The sequence below is a fragment of the Plectropomus leopardus genome, chromosome 7, assembly GCF_008729295.1.
Source record: "Plectropomus leopardus isolate mb chromosome 7, YSFRI_Pleo_2.0, whole genome shotgun sequence".
Taxonomy (NCBI): domain Eukaryota; kingdom Metazoa; phylum Chordata; class Actinopteri; order Perciformes; family Serranidae; genus Plectropomus; species Plectropomus leopardus.
This window is the reverse complement of record NC_056469.1, coordinates 21,823,392-21,834,265: the sequence shown is the minus strand read 5'-3', so window position 1 is coordinate 21,834,265 and position 10,874 is coordinate 21,823,392. Positions and strand designations below refer to the sequence as shown.

The 10,874-nt window shown below is 39.0% G+C and overlaps 1 protein-coding gene across 2 annotated transcripts in view; it reads left to right on the top strand.

Annotated features, from left to right (window-relative positions):
- Nucleotides 1-10,874, top strand: part of LOC121945163 (glycoprotein endo-alpha-1,2-mannosidase-like protein) — a 48,875-nt gene that overhangs the window by 18,728 nt on the left and 19,273 nt on the right. The window contains exons 1-2 of one of the 2 annotated variants that reach the window (XM_042489195.1): nt 4,119-4,629; nt 7,595-7,704. In XM_042489195.1, coding sequence (XP_042345129.1) covers nt 4,119-4,629; nt 7,595-7,704 — 621 coding nt within the window. Of the gene's footprint in view, nt 1-4,118; nt 4,630-7,594; nt 7,705-10,874 lie in introns of those variants that run through there. The other variant, XR_006105947.1, reaches the window with a different exon arrangement.

The following is a 10,874-nucleotide window of genomic DNA, read 5'->3' as shown; positions in this document are numbered from 1 at the left end:
AAAACCAGCCCACAGCAGGCCGACAAGGTGGCATCACGAAAACAAGCCAAACTGGCCAAACGAATTCATGGATCGATAGTGATTGATCACATCATGCTAAGATGTTGACTCGTGTCCTTGTGGAATGATGGATGGGTCAAAGACAGAGGAAAGTGATCCTTTAACCAAGCTTTGAGTGAAAGAGTCCCAAAAATAACTACATAAATTATTTTTACAATGATGAATTAAAACGGATTAAAGAATTACAATAAGAAAAAAATAACTAAATTATGAGAAATAATATTTTTCGAATAGTTTATTCGTTCAAATTACACTAACCAGTATCAGAGGAATAAGGCAAGTTTCACTCACAATTTTTATATGTGTATGCAGGTCTATTTAAATGAACAGGCTTATTATTAGCTGAATTGTCCGCCCGTGAGAGCGAGAGATTGATAAGCTACTTTTATTTGTGGAGAAATATGTATTCATTTATTATTATTATTATTATTATTATTATTATTATTATCATCATTATTGTTGTTGTTGTTGTTGTTGATGTTATTATTATTAGTAGTATTAGTATTAGTATTAGTATTAGTATTAGTATTAGTATTAGTATTATTATAATTATATGGGTTCCGCCTCAGCGTATATAATGCCTAATGGATGTTTCAGAGGTGACCTGTCGATTTCATCACAACTACCACAACGACCCCTTGTGGACCCGCAAAACACGCACGTTTATGACCCTGGACATTACGTAATGTAACACGTTAAATATCCCAAATGATAACGGCAAGAATCAGAGAAAGCTATGCCTAACATTAAAATGATAAGCTGGTGTTTTCAACAAGAAAAAAGAAAAGTATTGGAATATATAACTGACCAGAGAGGGGTTATATTATAATGAAAGGCAGAACTTTCATTCTCAGATTTCGTGTAACATCTACAGACCGACGAGATGAAAATTTAAACCAATATAGACACCATTGAAGTTTCTCATCCGAATACAACGCATTTAATATATTTTAATAATATAACCAGCTGTTAATTTGGTTTGTTTTCTTGTTAGATTCATACATCGTCCTGTTTGTGATATTTGTTTGTTTTGAATTGCTTTTGAAACGTAGGTGCCATTATGTGATGTTGAAATGTAGAATGACAAGTAGTTGTTCTGTGGTATTTTTCAATCTGCCAAAATCATCTATGCTCCCTTATTTAGTTTATCATGTTTTAAGTTTAAGTATCCCCCTGTTTTACTAGGCTACTGCTTGACGTTTAAAAAATAATTTATTATTATATGCGATAACCCACAGTAAGTCTGAAATTTTAGTTATTTAAAAATAGAAGGACGACACAAGAAAGAAATGACCAGGTCTGATAAAATAATAGTCTTGGGACGGTCTCTCTTTAAAACGCATTCCACTGCAGACATCTACATATTTCTGAGTACATGCCCTACAATGTAATTTGTAATGCCTTTTATTAGATTATTCAATCTAAGTGATGCATTCTAAATATTTTTGGATTACTTCAAAATCGTCGTGCAGTGGGTTTGATGTTTTCTTTAAAATCTCCAAAGCACACTATGTGCCATAGACAAGGAAGTGTATTTGTAGATCTTGCAAGGATCATAATATACGAGTTTTTTGGGGGGTTTTTTAAAGAAAGAAAGAAAGAAAGAAAGAAAGAAAAAAGGCTCTGGAAAAGTATAGTCCCTAACCACTTAAAATATAGGCGAGGACGCTCTGTCTTTCTACATAGGCGTTTGTACCTTTTAAACGGAAAAGTCACATTTTATATTGTGATATTTATATCTGGAAAATGATATGACAGCTAGTCGATTGTTATCGGTGATAGTCATTTACCTGAAACTTCTTGGTCATCACCAACTGTGACCGTTTTTAGGCTTTTGCTATGCAATGAACAGATGTCGTGCAGATTACTCATTAAACTTCATGAATCAGTCATTCCTCCTCCACTACCGAGCTTTCAAAGGAGCGACGAGAATTAATAGAAAGTCCAGCCCAAAACAGCACTGCTGCGTCGGTCGCGGGAAATTTCAGTATTGAAACCGTTACTCACTCGCATTACATTCAGTAAATAGCAAAACAAATAGCCTAAAGTAATCCCTTCAAGTATACTACTATATTTTAAAAGACAATAGGCCTAACTGTATTCAACTCAAACAGTAACAGAATACAGTTCCGCATATTTTGTAGCCTATTTATTGCCCTGAAACACGGAATCTGAGCAAAAATATGCGCAAAATGTTGCCTTTTAAAAACTAACAACAATAGACATTTTATCTTCAGCTCAGTTCGCCCTAATATTGTAGTTCCAGAATTGCACGTAATAAAAGTTGGATATTTACGACATGTTTACATAATTAAATAATGGGTTATGGGTTATCAAGCGTCCTTAAACAGCAATCCGCTCGACAATAAAGCCAATTTCAATTATTTTAGATTTAGTTGTCAAACCACACATAACTTAAAACACCGGCTGCATGAGGATATATCAGTTTATACCCAAACAAACTGCCCAATAGACGAGGAAAGCAATCTAATTAACTGTCAGCAAGTCAGAGCAGGGGTCAGTGCCTCCCAGTGCCTCAGACTGTCTTGGCCAGAAGCCAAGATGTCCCTGTTGGACCCAAGCCAAGGTGCAACAAGCTGATAGACTGCAACGGCCCCTTCCGAATTATACAGGATAGCTGTTTTTATTTTATTTTTTTATTTGGACCAACTTTCCTTTATGTGAATAAAGGCAACTCACAGGATGCCCTTTTTGCGACAGTGCTCTTCAGTGGGCTAAATTTTTGAAACTAGCTCATTTTGTACTAGGTGGGAAGTAATGAATAACATTAAAAGGACGTTTTGCTTTCGAAAATAAATAGGTCCCACATCATAAATCAAAGAAGCTCACTGAGTTGGCATTTCTACCACAGTAGTAGCAGTAAAAATAGTAAATGAGGAGTAACTGCGTTTTGGCCTGTTGGTTTGACAACAGAATTTGTCAAATTTAAGATGTCACTTTGGTTTTAAATTTTGAATATTTTTTTTCCAAAATTTTTAATTAATTAATTGTGAAAATAATCAGCAGATCAGTTGACTAAAAATAATTGTTTGTTGCAGCCTAATGATAATAATAATAATAATCAAAATAATAAGAACACAATTAGCGACACCTACTTTGCAATTTCCCTGCTTTCTCTGCATATTAAGCTGCACATTATAACATTAGACATCATAATTCTCGGCAGTACCTGAACGCAGCATGGCGAAGTTCCCTTGTGTTCTATAAATTGACCACTAGATGTCAGTATAACTCTGAATTCACCGTGCAGTCAGTTTGAACTTTTAAAACAATATTATGACAAATGCTCTTGTCTCCAGTTGAAGATATTAGGCCCGTTTACTCCATAAAGAGCCACGGTGACATTAATGACAAGACTTTGACCTAACTCTGTTGCTGATCTGCGGGCAGCATTCATAAGGTTATTTTTCCCCCCATGCCATATGTTTCTGTCTGCAAGCTGCGCAAACGTGCAAAACAGAGATCAGAAGAGTCCCGCCTCTTTGATACCCAAAACGGTCTGTGTAAAGGAGAAACCAACCAACCACCCACGGAGGCTGGAAAATCCCTCCGGACACCATCACCGGAGAGCATCACTCTGCATCTCGACGCCGGTCGTCTGTCTGTGTCGGGTGTCAGGTGGATGGATCAGCTTCCGGGCGGCACTCGGCAGCCAGCTGGAGGAGTGACAGTTTGGATATCAGTGTGTGATACGTCTTGATGGAGACAACATCGGGAACATCCGCTCGGTTACAGCTGCAAGGGTTTGTAGACTCGATGATACAGCAGCTCAGCAGAAGGAAAAACATAAAGCTGCAGGAGAAAAGTTAAAAATCTAACAAGCAACTGCGTCAAGTAGTCTGCCGCGACCGGACTGCAATCATGTAGTCACTTTTTAGTAATGAATTCAGAGCAGAAAGATATGCCGTTTGCAGATGTCACGCAGGACACTTTGAAGAGGAGCTCGTAGGCTGAGAGGTGAACTCTCGGTGCAGAAACAGGACAGAGAGAAGCTCGTTTGTCCACGCCGTTTTCAGCCTCTGCCACTCAAGACAAACATGGCAAGACTACGGAGGAAAGCTTGTATAGCTCTGTTTCTTTTTACGCTATTCATCTTTGGGACCATGATGGGACTGAGGACCCTGAAGCCCAGTGACGGTTTCTCGGATTTGGCTCCGGGCTTGGAGCTCCTGCCGGTGATAGCAGGGAAGATGGACCGGCGCTCCGTGTCCCGTGACGCCACTGCGTCCCCGGGTCAAGCCCAGCCGGCTGGCAGCAACGCCAAAGCAGTTTGGTCCAACTCCGGCCCAGAAGGGACCATATTCTATGATGTTCACATCTTTTACTACACCTGGTACGGCAACCCACATATGGATGGCAAATACATCCACTGGGACCACATCCTGGTGCCACACTGGGACCCCAAAATTGCATCCAGCTACCCGAGAGGGAGACACATGCCGCCTGAAGATATCGGCTCCAGTTTCTATCCCGAACTCAGTCCGTACAGCTCGAGGGATCCGGACGTGTTGGAGTCCCACATGGAGCAGATCGGGGCATCTGCTGCAGGTACAGTTCAGAGATGCAACCAGTTTCTTGGAGAGAGAGAAAAGAGCTGAGTGTTGTTTCTCGTGCTCAGCAGCTGCATAGAAATCTGGGATCCATAAAGCTGCTTGAGGGGCACAAAATATTTTCAGCACCACACGTCCAGTGGACAGCTCCCTACGCGCTCAGCTTAAAGTCCCCAAATATCTGCCGCCATGCTTCCTCCTGCTGCACAGAGACACTTAATGACTTTAAAAGCTTCAGTAATCAAGACATAAACTTCTCAGGTCTTAATTATAAATAGACCACCTCCCTGACTGTCACACTTACTCAGGAGGTGTGGTTTAATTTAGTATTCTTTATCAATACAGCATGTATGAATAACATCAGGGTATTAATAAGTGTATGTTTAAAAATAATATGGCGAAAACCATATCAGTGGTATATTTGATACAGTGAACTGTAGGACTTAAAAAATTTTTTTTCTTTTTTAAACATTAACTTTTTACCGGTATAACTGTATCACAATTAGGTAAAACAATAATACAGTATGGTCCTATCATTAGAATACTTTCCCACTAAGAGTCAAAAGACGTTAATATCTTTGCAACTTTATGTGAAGGTCCAGTATGTAGAATTAAGGGGGACATATTGGCAGAAATAGGTAGTAATCACCTAAAAATAAAAATCGTTGTGTTTTTGTTAGTTTAGATTGAGCCATTTATCTCTCCATAGGTTGGGGGTCCTCTTCTATGGAGTCCGCCATGTTGCACCATCATATTTCTACAGTAGCCCTGAACTGAAAAACCAAATATTCTCTCTAGATAGGGCCCTTCCCTCCACACTTTTCCTATCAGTAGGTAGTCTCATTGAGATCCAGATCTCTCTTTCATGAGGGGCCACCTGAGAAAACATTAACAGTAAGACAACCATAACCAGCATTCTAGAAAAACCACACTAAAGCCAGACAACCATCAATCAACCAACACATCAATTTAGTAAAAACAATGCCAAGATGTGCAGAACACATCTGATAACACAGCTTTAAATGCTAGAGGAATGAAACAATGTGATTTTCAAATGTGAATTTGGTTGTGTACTGTAGTTAGAAGGCTTGTATAAAAAAAAAAGCCAGCTCATATGTCCCTTATGTCTATTCTTAGAACTTCAGGCTTAGATCAGTTTTTTAAATGTCTCATTAAACATTAATGGGTATTTTGTTGGCCTTTTCAAAAACTTGTATGGCTTCCCTAAAAGACAGCAAAGTCCTGTCGCCTGGTGTCAAGTAACAGCCTGGTCTGTCCATCCGTCAGCAGACTTCACATGATAGGCCCTGATGTTGCTGTCCTGCGGCCCAGTAGGTTATTGTACACCATCCAGACTGATGACCAGGCCGTCCATCCCTTTGAAACCTCACTGCCTTGACAGATGGATCATGGGAGTGCTGGCTCGTGGTGCTTATTTAAAATAATCTATTTAATTAGACACCATAATGAGCCAAACACTAAATAGTTCCATTTGGCTTGATGACTAATTCCCTGCCACTTCATTAGTGGCCCATAAATAAAATGAATAGCAGCGGCCATATTCCTAATACACACAGACATAGTTGGGTATTGTAATCTAATAGTCCCCACAGCTTCACAGCAAGCGGATGTGAGTTTAATGAATTAGCTCTTAGTGCATATCCAATGTGCCAGATTGTCTCTGGTGCCAAGTGCCGTTGTGGCTGATATGGAGCTACAGTATTTCTCAGCCGATGTCAGAGCATGAGGAGGCATTTCTCTACTGGAATTTATGAGCTGTCACACACTCGAGCTGCACAGAGAGATTGCCACTAAAACAAGACATAATAAATAGTTCAAAGATGACAAGTGCATATTTATCAATTAGGTGAGGGATATGGTGATGGGCAGGTATGCATTCAGATAAAGAGTCAGCTGACCTCGACACAGCAGTGGATGGATTACTGTGCAGGGCTACCAAGCAGAGACCCAGGGGCACAGTGCTTCAAGGGGTCTGGGCTAGAGCCTCTAATACAAGCATGTCAAACTGGTCCACGGGGGGGCCGGTGTGGCTGCAGGTTTTTGTGCCAACCAACCAAGAGCACACAGTTTGACCAATCAACTGTCTGAAGACGGAGATCAGTTGATTAAATGAGTCAAGTCTGGTGTGCTGCTACTTGGTTGGAAACAAAACCTGCAGCCACACCGGCCCCCCTGTGGACCAGTTTGACATGCCTGCTCTAATAGAAGGGAAATCAGCATTTTAGTGGAAGACAAACATCAGGCGTGTATGACCACAAATGGACTCAAAATGACCACAAAGGGATGCAAAATGACAAGAAAGGACTATAACGTGGGGTCAGGAACACGTAACATATCTGCAACCATGTATGAATTACTTAAGTGTCAGGTGCTCTGTGGCCTTGCCTGCAAAATGTCACTCAAATTAAGAGACAAAATGACAACGACATAAAGAGATAAAACCAACACAAAGTCTAAGTTTTGCTTTTTGGAGTGATGGTCTGACCTATTGCATATCTGCCACCAAGGACCCGTTTGATTATCCGTCCATGAATAGCACCTGGCCACAATCCTTACCAGCATCTGTCTGAGTCCCATAAAATACGGTAATTACCCTAATGGATTACCAGGGCAGAAATTTCAGTGTGTTCACTAAAAACACAACTGACTGAGTTTGTTCAGTGGTCTCAAATAGGCCTGTAAAACTTTGCGAAGGGCTGCGTGAAAACCTCACTGTAGATTCATGAAAGCAAAAATATTCCAGCTCCTGTTTCTCTCAGCAGGATGGTCAGCATTTCTTACAATCAGCATGAAATCCATCCTTTCAACAATGCCTAAGATAACACCTCTAGAGGTTCATATGCATTTTGGACATTCTCAGCAGTAGATGCTCTCAGAGGTATTAACCTGTGTCTTTGGTCCAGGGCGGATTATCAGACTCATGAGTTTCTGTGTGTCTCCAGGGGTTCTGGTCCTGTCCTGGTATCCTCCCGGTCTGGCTGACGACAACGGGGAACCGTCTGAGGATTTAGTACCATCTGTACTGGATGCTGCATATAGACACAACCTCAAGGTAAAAGCATCAGCACATTTCCTTTATGTGTGTGTGTGGGAGAGAGAGAGAGAGAGACCTCAAACGAAGTGGGAGACGAGTCCAAGGCTTGAAAAAGAGCAATCAAATCTCCCCTGAGTTGTGATATTGAGCTCGATTTTTATGCATACTGCAAGTTGTTGCAGGAAAATGAATGTTAATTTTTTTAATGATTTGTCCATTTTAAATCAGCAGTTGCTGAAAGACTGTTTGGTTTTCAATCAATAATGCTGGCATGGACTTTGAAGTGGGCATGCAAACCTTTTAGTTGTTTCTAATTGAGTTAATTTATCAAGGTAAAACCCACTAAATCTCCTTTAGCATAGAAAAAAATATAAAATCATACAACACAGACCAACACAGAACAAAAATAAAGACACATACTAATATAAGACTAAAAGTTAGATGAAAACTGACAAAATTAAGAAAAGAAATATTTATTTATATCAGATTCATCATATCAATCTCATTTTTCAGACTGTTCCAAGTAGGTGGATCAGAAAACAAGTGTTTTCTTATCAGACAGACAGATACATGTTGTGATCTGAAATGATGATTGCAATACTGAAATACATCTTCAGGGATATTATTCTATATATTATAATTCTGTAATATTCTTGGTGATTAACAGATTAACTGTCAACCATGACATCCTTTGACATCCCTAATGTAAAGAGAAAATAAAAGTAGGCCAAGCACAGAACCTTGAGGCACTCCAATAAATACAGTTGACCAGTTTGACTGTGCCCATTGACATTTGTCTGATTCAGACTCTACAAACTAAATGAAACAGCAGAAAGTCTACATCATACACAAACAGTGTGCTGTATCATAGTATTTAAAAACGATGTACAGAAGTGTTGAGAAAATAATTGATAGCTGAAAAACACTTAGGATTACCAACTGAAAGCATCCGTATTTGAGAACCTGGTAATAACACTCAGCACCAATTAAATGGGTTAATAGTGTAAAACATCCAACCTGTTGAACTCAAATGTCAGTGTCTGAGGAACTGGCCATTATTTGATTTTTGAATCGTTGCCAGAATATGATTGAGGCTGAGACACACTGTGTAAATATGATTGTCTGTCCATTATCTCTCCATCCATTCATCTCACCATGAGCACAGTGACACTGGAGCCAGAAAAGGATTAATGATGCTTTTTATAGTGGTGAGCAGAGAGCTAAACACTGCTCAGGATAGTAATCTCAACGCAGCCATATTGCTGCCGTGAGTTATACACAGAAGCTGCAGCAGTTTGTTTTTGTCACAAGAGAGGTAGGTTGAGAGCTGTTGAACTTGTTCTGCTGCTGTCTGTGCTACTCAGGGATTTGTCTCTGGATGTTTGCAGCTGCAGTGACGTCTCCAGCATTAGAGCAAAAAAACAAAAAAAAAACAGGTCAAATAGCTGCTTCTGCTGGATCAGTTGTGCAGCGGGGATTGAATGTGCTTGGGAGCACATCAGCAGGGTGAAGAGGTGGGGGGTTGCAAATCCACATGACCAATTTGCCAATTAGGTTGGAAAATGGCACATTGAAGGAAATAACTGCCCTCCATGTTGGTCTCTCTGCGTCCTGTCACTGTATCGAAGGCTTATTAAACTTTAACAGGGAACGCTCGCTTGCAATGCAATACAATTCACGTCAGATGCTTTGCAGATTAACAGAGAGGACGTGTGCAGAAAGATTAGAGATTATGGAACAGTTATCAGTGTTTGAGGTGTTTTTTATCAGATTTCCCCGGTAAAAATGGTCTTAAATAATCATTGAAGAAAGATGCATCCTGTCATTATGTGCATATGAAAAATACTCAGAAGCTTTCTGTATGAATCTAAAATGACACAAGAGATGTAGGCATGTAAGAGTTTTCTTATGTCAAAGCAGGTGCCATTAATAATGCAACAACAGCATTTGTGTGACACACTACATACAACCGACTAGATAAAAGCATATGCATTACTGTAAGGTCAATATGCTTGAGTAGCTTTGATCGATTTAGTTACTAGGATTAGCTGATTATTCAGACAAGTTTCAAGAATAGTTCAGTGAAAACTAATTTTAAAAAAATGTCAAACTACTCCCCAGTCCAGGCCTCTAAAATATGAGGGTTTGCTGCTTCTCTTTGTCATATCATTTTTTTTTTGTCATTCATTTTTTAAAATTAATTTTAGCATTATCCAAAACATATTGACATTAGCACTGAATACACAAATGTAAATTATATAGAGATAAATGGATCCACAGTCAGACAAAAGAAAGAGCAAAAATCAAATCAAATCAAATGAAATTAGACAAATTAAATGAGAAAACAAAAAAAAAGCAATCATCATCATGATGTCAGGTCATTATCAACTTAATATCTTTGAGGTTTGGAGACATTTTAAGATGTCAGTTAGAAAGTTGTGATGGACAATTTTTACTATTGATTTTTTTAATATACCAATGATTAATTAAAAAATGTTCTCTAAATGACTGATTATCAAGATAAATGTTAGGTGCAGCCCTAGTGATCAGAGTAAATAAAAATCTGGGGCAATAATCTTGGAATTTATTTTATTTTGTTTTATTTTTTGAGTCCCAATTCATAGACTATCATTATTTTTAGCAGACCATTCAATTCACTTCAAAGGTCCAGTGTGCAGGATTCTGGGGATTACATTGGCAGAAATGAAATATAATATTCATAACTATATCTTTGTTAGTGTTAAGTCACCTGAAACGAATCGTGCTTTTGTTACCTTGGAATAAACTGGTTATATTTATACACGGAGCAGGTCCTCTTCAATAGAGTACGTCATGTTTTTACAGTAAACCAGAATGGACAAACCAAAAAGTGGTTAGAAATAAGGCTATTCATGTATTTGCATTGGTCACCGTAGTACCGCTACACATTGGAAAAGTTTGATGTTACCAAATCCAGCCTCATTAAAATAGACCTTCAAGAGCTCATTTATACTCCCTTTATGTACAAAAATATATACGTCCATTTCAAATATTTTAAACGTCACTGCACTGAGATTCATATCTCGGTAAAAACCTCCTGCCCTTATTCTTCCATGTGTCCTTTTTTATGGCAACATGCAGCCAATAGATGGCACAAAAGGACAGAGTCAAAAGTTTTACACAACAACAAACAAGGCGATGGAGAAGAT